Genomic DNA, 14,697 nt, shown 5'->3' with positions numbered 1-14,697 from the left:
CCAGGGGATTCTCTCAGAAAGAGGGAATTGATTATGAAGAAACCTTTGCTCTAGTTGCTAGATACACCTCTGTAAGAGTAGTTCTAGCTATTGCAGCATCGAAGTGATGGAAAGTACATCAAATGGATGTAAAAACAACATTTCTAAATGGAAAGATTACAAAAGAGGTATATTTAGAACAACCTGAAGGATTTGAAACTCATAACCCTAAAGTCTTTGTTTGTAGGCTCAAGAAAGCTCTCTATGGGCTTAAACAAGCTCTAAGGGTATGGTATGAAAGAAATGATAAGTATCTCTCCAATTTAGGATTCTCCAAGAATGAAGCTGATTCAAGTCTCTATTATAAAAAGATAAAGATGATATGATAATTTTGATACTATATGTTGATGATTACTAATTATAGGTGATGATCATCTTATAGATCAATGCAATAAAGATCTAATCAGAGAATTTGAAATGAAAGATTTAGGGCTCCTTCATTACTTCCTAGGATTGGAAGTATGGCAGGATTCTAACAGCATCATACTTAATCAAGGACAGTATACATTAGACATCTTGAAGAGATTTGGAATGTGAAACTGCAGACCTATGTCTTCTCCAATGGAGACTAATCTACCCAAACTTAAGGAAGCAGCTGCAGAATCACCCTCCATAGATTCTACTCTTTACAGACAAATGATTGGGTCTCTTATGTACTTGGTAAATACAAGACCTAATATTTTCTATATTGTTAATCCTTTAAGTCAGTTTATGTGTGAGCCAAAAGAGATTCATCTAGTTGCAGTCAAACACATTATGAGATACTTACAAGGCACTCTTAACCTTGGGCTCAAGTATGAGAGAGTTGACTTGGACTTACATGGGTACACAAACTCAGATTGGGCTGGAAGTGTTACTGATAGGAAAAACAATTCAGGATGTTATTTTTGTTTAGGCTCAATGATGATATCTTAGATATGCAGAAAGCAAGCATCAATAGCATAGAGTTCCAAAGAAGTTAAATACATCGCTGCAGCAATGGCCTCTTCGGAGGCAGTTTGGCTTAGAAAGTTACTTGTGGGATTATTTGGTCGACCCATGAATCCTACTATTATTCATTGTGATATTCAAAGTTCCATCAGGTTTTCTATGAATCCAGTTTTCCATGACAAGTCCAAGCATATTGAAATTCTTTACCATAATGTAAGAGATATGGTAGACATGAATACTATAAAATTAGAATACATTTGCACTGCAGATCAGACAACAAATATTCTTACCAAACTTCTCTCTCGAGTGAAGATAGATCACTTCAGGGAAAAACTTGGTATGGTTGAATTATAATACATTTGTATTCTTTTAATTAATGAAATAATTTTAAATTAAAATTATTATTGTCAGGTTATTGACTTTTATAGGCTCCACCATTTGTATTCATTATTTAAGAGGTGATGGTCTCTAAGATAAAGAACACTTGTATAAAAGACATTATGAGAGATGTCAATCTCTTAGATAATGTGTTGAACAGTAGAGAACTATTGTCAGATCTAGATGAGTTCAAGATCACATTGTGATATAGATATTTCTATGCCTATGAGTCACAACTTGGATAAAGGAAGAATTTAATCATCCTCCGGATTTTATCCTGTAAACTGGTAGATTTTAACTCAGGATCATATTGTGATATAGGTCTGCTAGTACCTATGAGTCACAACTTGGATAAAAGAAGAATTTAATAATTCTCCAGATTTTATGCTATATGTTGCATTCCATGCAATACTGTTATCACTAGCATAAGTGATAAGTCATATCACAGCTATAGCAATATGACATTGTATCATGTGTTCAATGATATCACATGCTTAGAAGATTCAGATAGATATAGAGTATCAATCTATGCTTATTCATCTTAATTGATGTTGCTAGATATGTTATTTCTCAGTATGATTATCAAGTTAAGGGGGAGTGTTAATTCCTAACTCTGATATATCATACTGGTCTGATTACAAATAGTACAGATTTGTTCTTGCATAAAATCCCTTGGTAAGTTCGTCCTTAAGTAATTGTCTTCTCCTTAATAGGTATCGGCATCTCCTTTGGGCAACATAGTTAAAGATTAACTAATCATCTTGGTTAGTTTAATATATTAACATATGTCTCCTTGTAAAGTCGTTGATTTTAAGAGAGCAATAAGGCCGACTTTGGAAGGGACATGTCCTTTCTAAGGACATGTCCCTTGGTTACTATATTTAATAGGGTGTGAATGTGGATAAAGGACACACAAGAAATACTAAGTCTGCTCCTTTAACATTCATTGCCTCTTACGAATTATAGCCGATATAAATATATAGTTGCAGAATTATACATCAGTCAAAGGATACTGTCTATATTGGTTGGTGTTGATAAAGACCATCTTCAACAAAGTACAAAGGCTTCATATCAGATTTGGTTGTTCAGAATTTGTAGAAACTTACAAACACCATGGAAAGATGTCATGGATGCAGAATATTAGGCATTACTGAGGAATAATGCATGTGAACGCACTGATCCTCTAGAAGGAAAGAAATCTATTGGAGACAAATAGGTTTTCAAAAATCAAGTATAAGGTAGACATTAGCATTGAAAAATACAAGGCCTGACTTGTGGCTAAGGGCTACATGCAAAAAGAAGGCACTTTCACACCTACAACAAAGAATAGGACTATTCAAATGGTTTTGGCAATGACACCATAGTTTTGGTAGAAAGTTCATCAAATGGATGTCAAGATTGCTTTTCTTATTGAAAATCTCAATGGAGAAGTCTACATGACTCAACTAGAGGGATACGTTGCACTTGGTCAAAAGAATAAAGCATGCAAACTTGTCAAATCTCTCTACAGCCTTAAATGGGCTCTTCAAGCTCGGCACATCAAGATTGATAAGCCCTTATTTATGAAATCATTAGGAATGCTAATGATCCCAAACTCTACCATTTCTCTTGAGTTGAACAAAATTGGAGCTACATATTACATTGTTGAGCTGACAGATATAGTGCCATTGGACCTCTATAAGCTTGGTCTACTCATGAAATAAAGATTGCAAATGAGCTTTAGAAGACTCTAATTATCACAAACAAGGCGGTCGAACCTGTCTTAAGAACAGCCATACCTGTCAAAATGCAACATAACCATATGGTCTCATAGACTACACTTGTGGCGCAATAGTTTGCCTCTATGGAAGAGTGAGCAACAGAGGTTTGTTTTTTTCCTCCCCCGAGAAACAAACTAGATCCCAAAATGAAAATGAAGCCTAAAATGGTCTTCCTATCATTCAAGGAACCTGCATATCCACAGAAAGAAAAATTTACAATCTAATTGTATTCTTGACCATATGCCATTGTACCATAGATGAATCTCAAAATAAGCTTTGTTTCTGTCCAATGAACAAACTCAGGTTTCTCGTAGTTAATATTTGACCTAGAATATGTTAGATAGATAAGGCTGCCAATTAACTGACGATAAATTATTATAAAGTATCATTCACGCAAGGTGATGCATCAATGCAAGAACATGCAAACTTGTCTCCATGGTTGTCAACATATGTTTGCAATCTTCTGTTCAAAATTCTTGAGCATTGTTTTGGCATATTTTATCTGAGATACAGAGATATGATTCTACTGTTGGCATATGATGTAATAAGGCATGAATTGTTAACAGAGAATTTATCACATCCTTGATATCATAGTTAGTCCTCTTTTAATAACCAATGGTAATTGATCAGTTGTTTCTATTCAACCGAAGTATTATTGTATTCAATCTGTCTGCAAAATTCATTCCCATGTCCTTGCATCGCCACCTCCACAAATCACAAAGAAACACTGGCTAACATTTGCATTTTTTCTTATAAATTTTGACAATATTGTTTCTCAAATATGTTCAAATCATTTGGTGTTCCCCATTTAGGCAGCTTAGATTTGTATTATTGTGCAATTAATACTGAATCCATCCTAAATTTTATGATGTGTTGTTGATATTATAATCTAAAAATGGCAATGCACTTTTGACTGTCAAGTCACAAATGTTGCACCATAGACCCATCCTAATATCCAGATTCGTATGCACAGCACTCGCTTGGAATAAAAAAGAGCACAGGACAAGAGCATATCATGAAATAAACACAAGGTCTAAATATGAAATAAGAATTTAATGATGGCAACGTTAATATTTGTCAAGCATCTTCCTTGAGACATCAAATATCAGCTCACTTAATAAAATATTTAGTGTTAGGTTTGCCCTTGAAAACCTGCAAACTGAGAATTAGTTTAAGATAGAAAAATGGTACTCTAAGTTGAAGAAAAATATATTAATCTTCATGTCAGAATAATCAATTAAAAGTTACCAGAACTATGCAATTACCTGAAAGGCAACTCCAGCAAGGTGTCTGTAACTTTGGAAAGCAGTGAAGTCCTTTGATGAAACAGTGACAACAATTGCAGCATTTGCCCATCTAGATGAGCGATTTGAGAAAGACATGCCATTTATACATAGCTCCGTTGGATTTGTGCTGGTGAGAACCACCTGCATGTTAACTAGCATCAAACCATTAAGGACTGTCAGATGTTTTAATCCTTTCAGCTATTGAAAATAAGTTCCAGGGACTTGTTAATGGATGAATGATGCATTCTGACACTCGTGGTTTCATACCTGGCCACCTGGACACATGCAGAAGGAATAACAAGAACGATTATTGTTCTCCCCTCTCAAAGGTAGCTGTACATCATGTTCATTCAAATATGTTGCTAATTTGTAATCAGCAACAGGTACTTTGCCCCTTCCTTTGTGAACCTCATCTGCAAATTTAGAGTACTGCACATGTAAATCCTATTAGTCAAAAAATTCCTTCAGTAAAATGCCTCAATTAGCAATACTAATAACTGTTTTTTTTATATCACGGTTAAATATAAAAATCCACATAAGAGGAAGATCCTGCCAGTCAAAACTAAAAAGGATTTGGCTGAAAGCACAGGGAATATAATATAAATGTTACTGATTTTCATATAAAATGTAACCACCTTGTGACATTTTCACTGGGAAATCTCTAAAACAGTAACTTAAAACAGAGCACATTGACAATACCATCAATGTGGTTAAATCTCTTGTGCAAATTTCACAATTCACAGCACCGTGATGCCACAAGTCACTATTGTTTTTGGAATCCAATGAATCAGGAAGTGATCATAATGAGTATATGGTTGGTACAAGTAAAATGAAAAGTTTACATGCAAAATACTCTCACCCATGTTTGAAGGAGTATAGGGTTTAGAAATATTCAATTTGTGAGTTGTTTAAAGGAACTAAACAATGTATGAGGTATAACGGTTGAAACTATACAAGACACTATTTTTGTTGGAAACCAATCAATCAAGAAGAGATCATAATGAGTATATGGTTGGTAAAAGTAAAATGAAATGTGTACATGCAAAATACTCTCACCCCTGTTTGAAGGAGTGTAGTGTTTAGAAATATTCAATTTGTGGGTTGTTTCAAGGAACTAAAGTATGCATGAGGTATGACAGCTGAAACTATACAAGAGAGATTTTTCTGACCAATCTGGCAACAGGTCAAAAGCATAATCTATTACAATCAAGGTTAGCGGCTGAACTATTAACGTTTTAATATATTTCAGGATTACATTTTGTTAATATAAATATCATTTTTAGCCAGCATTGAAATGTTAGTTTGCAACAAGGTGCAGCTTATATGCATTATCCTTGACACTATACTGCTACAACATTGGGGTGTACTGTTGGACAAGTTGATTCATCAATATAAACAGTGATTCCCATGTATGGATAGATCTGTATACATAGTTCAAACAGTTGCATGTGCTTCAGAATCAATTTTAGTTGCATCTAATTGAACAGCATCATTATGTAATGGTTAATGTTCATATATACCAGCTGAATATAAATATCTACATTTATGTTTGATTGTAGTTGTATCATATGTAGATTTTAACTGCTAGAATGGGTTCTGTAATCAGTATACAATGTCTATTGTTATGTTTGGTAATATTAGTTATCCAACAGTGTATTAATTGCTCATATTAAGTCATTTGTCATTCTCAGGTAGTTATAAATGTTGGTTGACAGTTGTGTTCTTCTTGGCAACTCTCGGGCTTTTTAAATGTGTTGTGTATCGTCAAGAAAGGTAGCATGATGTAGTGGGATCAATTGTAACCCTTGGATGACAATCTCTGGTTGTCTTCTCTATCATAATTTGACGTGCGAATAAAGATATAAATTACTCTTGTACCAAGTATGCACTACCATCCCATTATTACTTAATGTATTTAATTTAGCTGATATAGCAGTAAACATTTGGCAACAATACCTTAAACAAATTGGGTTAGAATTGCATCATTCATATCCTTAGATTCCACTAGAGGTGAGAAGGGGCCACAAGTTTGTCAAGACCAAGTGATTAGACAATCTTTATGGATTGTAGAACAAAGAGAATGGAGAAGAAGATTACAACAAATATCTCAAGAATGAAGTAAACACCAAAGAATCAACCAAAGTCGTAGTCACGAAGAGAGGATAACCTTCACCAAAGAACTCTCAAAGGGAGATTGGGAAGAAAGTGCCAGACGCTCAGCGCTCACAAACAAAACATACCAAGACCTTGTTAACCAAGCAAATCAACCATCCATACATCCGTACATACAATAATGATGAAGAGAGAGAACCTACACATAAATTAGCTGACGCATTTGCAAATAACACATGTTGCATCCAAAAATGTTCCATTTCAAAATAGAAAAAAAACAAGTCCAGGAACAAAGCAGAAGATAACCGGAGTGCGAGAGACACTGAAAGTTAACATGTAGAAGACTCATGCAAAGGCTATAATTGGAAGTGAAGCACCCAAATGTTGAGTGCAAAATAGTCCAACCTAGTCCAAGGTACAAGGTGTGTACCGATTGGAAGAGGTGGCAACTCTCCCGACAAGTCCACAGCCAACAAGTGGAAACTCCCTAGGTTCATAGGAAATTGGTTGAAGGTTCTAATAAAGGAAATGCAAGACATGCAAAACTATATGGATAGTAAATGGTTAGGAGGACAAAGACTATTGACTAAGAGTGTTCCCAGTGACACATTTCAATCCAAGTTGAAATTGCGACGAGACGACAATGAAATTATCGCCATCATTTCTAACACCAAACAATGGAAGGAGAAGAATGTATGAGCTTAAAATCATAGGCTCAAGGAATTGCTAGTCAAAATGAATAATTAGCCAACCGATGAGTTGAAAAGGTGATTCATTGAGGGTTGATTCCCTCGCTTTGTAAGAAGATGAAAGTGGTACCTCTATCCTCATATGTTGATGCTTACAACCAAGAGATGAATGTAGCTAGTTAAAATAAAACATCCTCCTAAGGGAAGAGATGGATGGATGATGATGAGAGCACCAAAGATAGTAGCGATGATGAATCAAAAACAACTAGACCCCTAAGACAAGATATGATGAGATTGATGGAAGAAATTAAGGAAAAAAAAGGAAAAATAAAGAAACTAATGAACTATGGTGTACCGAGAACAAAATTGAGGGGCACATGAAAGGTGATTTTCCTAGAAGGATGTTTTGCTATATTTTTTAGGTGATGAATCATTGAATAAGGGAGTGCCCAAACAATTCCAAGACTAGAAGTACACAAGTACTCTTTAAATAGGGAAATTCCACTCCATCAAAACCATACAATTCATCACTAGGCAGTTATCAAGATTGACGAGGAATGAGAAAACAAATACACTACGGGTCTAAAGGACATCCTATCATACTGTGCCAACAATGTAGAAAATGGGAAAACTTTGTAAGAGACTAGCAAAAAGAGAGACAACATACAACTATTCTATAAATGGTGTGAACCAAGTGACAATGAAAAGAAAAACTCAAACAAGCCAAAAAATAGTAATATGTTGGACGTAAATGAACAAGACGAGGCAGTTCTAGCAAGTATTAGAGCATAAATGAAGGCGATGTACATGGACACTCATATAGAGAAAGAACAACTTTGAGAAGCCAAATTAAAAGTAGAACAAGTGATGGAAAAGGAACAAAGAACCTCTAATGGAACTACAAGTAAGTCATTGCAATCAAAGTTAGAGAAGAACATAGTTTGGTAGATGCTACGGGCAATTGTTGTAATAACCCCAACAGGTTATAACTTCTTCAAACACCAAAAATCTTTATACTTTAGTTGTTTGACATTTCGTCAAACACTTTCCAAGCAAACTCTGATACCACTGTAATGGTCCTACTCAATTCTGACCTTAAAATGCTGATTGAAGGCTCGAAATTTTTTTTCAAACACTTTGCATACAAGGGGCCATATGACTGATATAACTTTTCAGATTGCTGCAATGACTCTTGTTTCGATTTGCATCAAAGAGAATGCTTACAAAAAGACTCCAGATTGTCTAAACAACGACGTAACATGAATGTGCAACTAATTTTGACAATATTCAATACAAATATGTGACTTCAACTACTTGCAATATGCAGCTACAGCAACTAGTAATTAAGACAAATACTTTGGATGCAACCTAAGATGGCATTAATGCACTTACAACCAAGTGGCATTAATATAAACACTTAGTATGCAAAATTATAACATTATTTATGCCAAAAAGAGAACTTACAGCCAATTGATATTTTGTCAAACAATTGGAATGCAAACTAATAAGCTGATCATCAACTCTAGGGTTGCAATATAGATAGTCTAAAAATAATGAAGTGCTGAAGCTATATTTTGTACTCAGCTGAAAACCTACATTTCTCAGAAAATATGCCAAATGAGAAGTGAAGAACCTGATTGTGGATGGCTGTAATATTTTCCTTCAATGCTGCCCCTTCTGCTTGCTTTTTTTTTCCGATCTGCTTTTTCCACTTGCTTTTTCCGGATTTTCTTTTTTCGTTTTGCTTTTTCAAACTGCTTTTTTCAGATCCGCTTTTTTGAACTGCTTTTTCGGACCCGCTTTTTCGAACTGCTTTTTTTCGGATTGCTTTTTTCGGAGCTTCTTTTTCGGATTGCTTTTTCGGCTTGCTTTTTCGGTTCTGCTTTTTCGGCTTGCTTTTTTCGGACTGCTTTTTCGGCTTGCTTTAAAATGGCTTCCTATAATTTCAGACCTGCTAGAAATGACCTCCAATAATTTCGGCCCTGCTAAAATTGCCTCCTAAAATGCTGAAATGCTGAAAATGGCCTTAGGCCCAATGATGCCTTAGCTGAAGTGACTGAAGTATCACCTCCAAATGAGCAACCCTTTAGAAGATATTTCACTTCCTCAGTTATGCTAATCCAAGGGAGTTTTCGTTCCCAAAGATCAATTGACTATCTGAAACCACTTGGCTCCAGAATAGACTATGTGACTGAATCACAATTTGATGTTAAGAGAGAAATAAACATCAGGATGACTAGAATGAAGCCCGGGGTGCCTATTTATTCTTTTTCTCCACTTTCTCTAGAAACTTCTAGAACATTATTTTATTTTATCTATTAGTGACTTTATAAAATATTTTATAATTCAAGTCACTTTATTAAATTAAATAAATATAAAGTTAAAGAGAACAAATTTCCACAATCCATTATATTGTACTGATATGTTTCTGGATTCGATTGTGTTAAGATTTTTACCATCTTAACACAATTGAATCCAGAAACATATCAGTAAAATATAAAGTTACCTTTTAATATTTATTTATTTGATAACTTTATAAATAATTAATTTAATACCACTTATTTATTTAATTAAAATAATTAATTAGTCATCCTCATAAAATATTCATTATTTTGGACAACCTAATTAATTAAATTAATTAAATCAAATTGCCTCCAAAATGGGGACATGACAATTGTACCCATTAAAGTAAGACCTTCAAACAAAGTGTTTGTCCAGGTTGGCCCTTACAAGCTTTATTAGGGAGTTTGATGCCCTTGTTCGTCAAATTATAGGCAGAAGCAAGAGGGAGGCCTTGCACTTTGAAGTATGGGGATGATGGGGCAGGCTTTAGTGGCCAAGCTTTATTGGAGATGTGTTGTCCTCAATTTTGACATCACAAGATTGAGGCAACCCTATGGAATTTTTTCATGGATTCGTAGGCGCATCCTTTTTGTTTTAACGCATTGATGAGGTATCATGAAAACAATTCATTATCTCCAAATTGTTCTATGTGTAGCCTTGCATATGTGCTCTTTTGAAGGTTTTCCATCGCGATTATCCCCAAGTGTTTGTTGGTATGAGTTTTTCTTCTCACACTGCAACCACTCAATTTTGGTAAACTTTCACATCTTTTCTTTGTTTTTCTTTGTGTTGTAAACAATTTTTTATTTTATTTTTCCTTAGGTGAACAGCCCTTGGAATTCCGCTCGATTCAAGCTAACTTGGGTCCAAATTAGAGTTGTCTAGCTCAAGTTATAAGGGAAAAAGTAAGTTTTTTAGGTCAATTGCATTTTTTTGTTAAAAACCTCATAAAAGTGGGCCTTTTGTTCGCAATTGCACGATATAAAATTATATTTAATATTTAAAAGGGATTTTATGGTCCATTTTAAAATTTCAACTCATTCTGACTTGATTTGACCATAGTTTTTTATGTTTTATGAAAATAGCCTATTTCTAGACTATTTTTCATGTTACTTTATTAAAAACTATAGTTAGAGATTAAATATAATTACATGATACAACTTAAGTGTATAGAGTGGGACTTTTATTTCATATTGCATATATCCACTTGCAAAATACTTCATAAAAATCCACTCGCAATAAATCACAAGTCCCGGCATTAATTTAAATGGACTTTTTATATGCAACAACACATTTTAATGTGTAAAGTAGATTTTTATATGTATTTACATATTTTAAACTTATTTAATTCATGCAAGTGGAAAAATCTAACACATTTACATATGTCGTTGCATGTATAAGATTATTTTAAATATATTAATGTATTTAAATGAACATTTTCTAACCCATTACAAATACAATTTTTAAAATTGCTACTTAATGGACTTTTTGAGTTAAAAGGCATGTTTTAATAACATATAAATGCATTAAGTGGCAATTTTGGACCCAATTGCATGTGTATGTAATTTTTAAAAATCTATTTCACTTAGCCTAAGCCAAAGTGGCATTTTTTGGCCCAACTAAACGCATTTTAAAATGTGTTTTCATATTTTAAAACTCCACCAAGGCAAAGTCATGATTTTTTGCCCATTTGCATGTCTTTCAAAAACATGTAAATGGTCTCCAAAAGTGTGTTTTGCATTAAGTCCTTAATGAAAAACACAAAGTGGCAATTGTGGAGCACATTGCATACATTATAATATATGCATTTCCACAAGGAAATCTCGTTTTTAATTTGCAACTTGCATTTTAAGGGTTTTTGGGCACATATTTCACATGCAAATGCAACCAAAAAGTGTGTTTTTACTTCATATTATGAGACTTTTTTATCAAACACCCAAAAGTGGCAATTTTTAGTCCAAAAACACATGTTTTTGGCTTTCAAAACTTCACCTTTTGGGGTGTTTTTCTCCAAAAAAATTCTCCAACAACGGTTTTTCAGCTTTCAAATGCTCATATCTTGAGCATTTCTTGGTCGTTTTTAATGATTTCAGGGTCATTTTTGCCTAAAATCACCCAAATATCACATTGGGCTACTCAAAAATGGAGTTTGTTGAGTGTTTTCTTCATTTCTCAACCCATCTAGGGCACGTTTTTGCTAAAAAAATGCCCTAGTTTTGAACATTTTGCACCATTAAAATAGCAAGTGATTGGATCAAGGTAAGTTTAAAAACATTTCCTATCCTTCCTAGCTTGCATTCAAGTCTTTCAAATCGCTAGATATTCTTTGGACGTCATTTTTTAAATTCTTTGAATGTTGCACATTGCTTGGTCAAAACAGTAGCTAAAATGATGTAGTATTTTTCTCTAACTTCCTACACTTGACAAGCTACAAATTTTGACTCATCCCTTGCAAGGATCGAGTCAAATCTCTTTGATTGCATTTTCAAAATTTTCACAAGTGCTTAAAATGACTTCTTCTCTTGCCTCTTGATAAAAGAGTATGATTCTTGATTATTTTTCATAAGGTTTTTGTTGTATATATTTGTTGTGTTGTGTATGCAAGTCTCATCATTTCCATTTTTAGATTTGCGTTTGTTTTGTATATGTCAAGTTGCTTCTTCTTTTTCTTCCGTCTTCTTCTTCAAGTTGCATATACAAGGTCCCATTTATTTGCATATGCAGTCGAAGATAAACTCCCATTTTAATATGGAAGCAAGTCCCACTTTTCCCCTCATGAGAACTAAGTCCCACCAATACACATTCCCTGAACCTCTATATGGTTGTCCTATGGATGAAGAAGAATTTCCCATATGATTGTCGGATACATAGTATGACTTACACCTATTAAAGTATGTTATGTCTCCATTTTATTACACTAACACATTTTAAAGCTTGCTGTCCACATATGCAATCCACTCCAAAAAAAACATTTTTGGCTATTCTACTCATTTTTGAGTCATTCTGAGCTTGAACCATTTGCCCGTTCGCTATCCCTAACTATTCCATTTCCTTTCCCTATGCATACCTTGCTCGAATCTATATTTTTACACATCCAAGTTTACTATGGACCCTTCATATGATGATTTTCATACACTATGGAACTTTGATGTGACAGTTGCGCAAGTACACCATTCAGCAATGTCAAAAGAAGTTACACCAGCAAAAGGGAAAGAGACTACTGCTGGATTGAATGACATTCTCAAGTCACTCAATCATCAACTTGAGTTGTTGAACGCAATCTTAGTGCCTTGAAGAACATGATGGAGATTGATTTGGACGTCTTGTGTGAGTACAAAGTCATCACGTCTATTGAAATGTAACATGATTATGCACATGTGATGACCAACAAAGAGAAAGTTCTACAAGGACTTGTAAAAGATGCAAAGGCAACAGTAACCAAGAAAGCATGATCAAAGAGGCATTTAGAGGGCTATCATGTGAAATCATCATTGAAGATAACGAACTCAAGAGAAGATGTTCTCACAAAGTTCATAGAGGTCATCCACTTACAGCTTGAAGTGAATGACTTCAACATCAGTATATTGGATACATTTGCTACTGGAAGTATTCATTGAAAAATGGAGATTTGTATCAAAGAGATATCTGGAGCTGCAAGCATACTCAAGAAGGTTACAATGATCTCGCAACACTTTGGTGAACTAGATGCTGCAATTGTACGTAAATCCCTGCAGAAGTTTGGAAAGCTGGTTGATACCATGTGAATACTTCAAATCAAATTTTCATATGCTTTAAGTAGAATGGCAGTAGGAAAGTTACAAGTAAAGAGCATCTATGTTGTAAGTATAAGATAACATGCACCTATACAACTAACTCTTGTAGTTAAGTTGCAATCACATTAGGCATGCAACTTTGAATAAATTCAATGTAGTTAATTAGGGATAAGTCAAGGTGGTTGAGGTTGTTCAGCTTTTTTATCCACCTTTATCTCTCCTATTTTCTATATAAAGGAGAGAGCTTATTCTAAATAATAATTTTTTGGCAAGGCAATAAAATTCTTCCAATTTGTATTGTGCACTCTAAAACTTTGTGCTTGGATGTAAATCAGATTTCTTTCAATAAAAGAGGCAACTTGCTTTCAAACTTTGTGTTGATTCAAGTTGTTACGTGATAACATCTTTTGAATATTGATTGTGAGTTTTGGAGCTTTGATTAAGTGGGATTTAAATTTAGTCGTGCAAACTTTGAGCTGCCTATTACATTCAGAGCCAATTTGAACTTTTGAATGTAATGTCCCCCGCTTAGTCAGTTTGGATATATGTTGTGGTTAGCCCGTTCTTTCATGGTCCCGAGGGCTAACCAGGACTTCAAATGGGATCCTAAGGTTATTTGGCCTAGTCAAATTTAATTACAGGCCAAATGGAGTTCATTTGTTAGGGTTTGGGGAGGTCTTACTATTTTTAGTAAGCCAACAGGTGATGCAGGCTTTCATTTTTTCAGTGGCAGGATGAGATGTATTTTGTCAAGCTCTTTCCGATGAGCTATTATATGTGGGATTCCGAATTTATTTGGTATATTATTTTAATGTTTGAAGTTATAACAATAAAAGTGACTATTTAAATTAAATATTATAATGTTTCATAAAGTCACTTTATAAAAATCAAGTTCCCCCTTTTAAAGTACATACATGGGCATTTGTAAAAGGGAAAAGTAACATTAAAACTCATGTATTATCCCACATTGGCAAGAGGGAAGTGTAGAACTAGTAGGGAAGGGTTAAAAGAAAGAGGATAGCTCTCATATAGGGCATGCTTGGATATTATGTGAATTTGGCGATTGTGGAGATTTTCTCCTTGGGCTTGGAGGATGTAAACCCTTTGTGCTATCAATCTTGACGCCATTGAAAGAAATGGTCTTGAGATTTGTGTTGGAACTTCAAGGTAATTTATATTGATATCTATTCTCTATTTGGTCGAGTTTTACTGTGCCAGGAAGAGTTCGGTTTTGGTAGTCGGGAATGAAGAGCCAAATTATAAATCTGGGTTCCTGATAGAGTTCGAAGTTCATAGTATTTCCCAGGCTGCTGTACATGTTACTGGACGCCTCTGTTGAAGGCATCATTCAACGTGGTTGGTTTTGTGGCCGAGCTACAGTGATAGC

At 34.5% G+C, this 14,697-nt stretch overlaps 1 protein-coding gene across 6 annotated transcripts in view; it reads right to left on the bottom strand.

The window, feature by feature from the left end:
* The window catches only part of PDE327 (FAD/NAD(P)-binding oxidoreductase family protein), a 299,756-nt gene that overhangs the window by 44,718 nt on the left and 240,341 nt on the right, over positions 1-14,697 (bottom strand). For all 6 annotated transcript variants that reach the window (XM_089820286.1, XM_089820287.1, XM_089820289.1 and 3 more), the window contains 2 exons: positions 4,661-4,822; positions 4,373-4,534 (listed from right to left, as the gene is read on the bottom strand). In XM_089820286.1, the coding sequence (XP_089676412.1) occupies positions 4,373-4,534; positions 4,661-4,822 (324 nt within the window). The remainder of the gene's footprint in view (positions 1-4,372; positions 4,535-4,660; positions 4,823-14,697) is intronic.

This window comes from Cupressus sempervirens, chromosome 3 (genome assembly GCF_028749045.1).
Source record: "Cupressus sempervirens isolate cs-2001-9-10 chromosome 3, ASM2874904v1, whole genome shotgun sequence".
Lineage (NCBI taxonomy): Eukaryota > Viridiplantae > Streptophyta > Pinopsida > Cupressales > Cupressaceae > Cupressus > Cupressus sempervirens.
The sequence above is the reverse complement of the archived record's forward strand: the minus strand, read 5'-3'. Positions and strand labels throughout refer to the sequence as shown.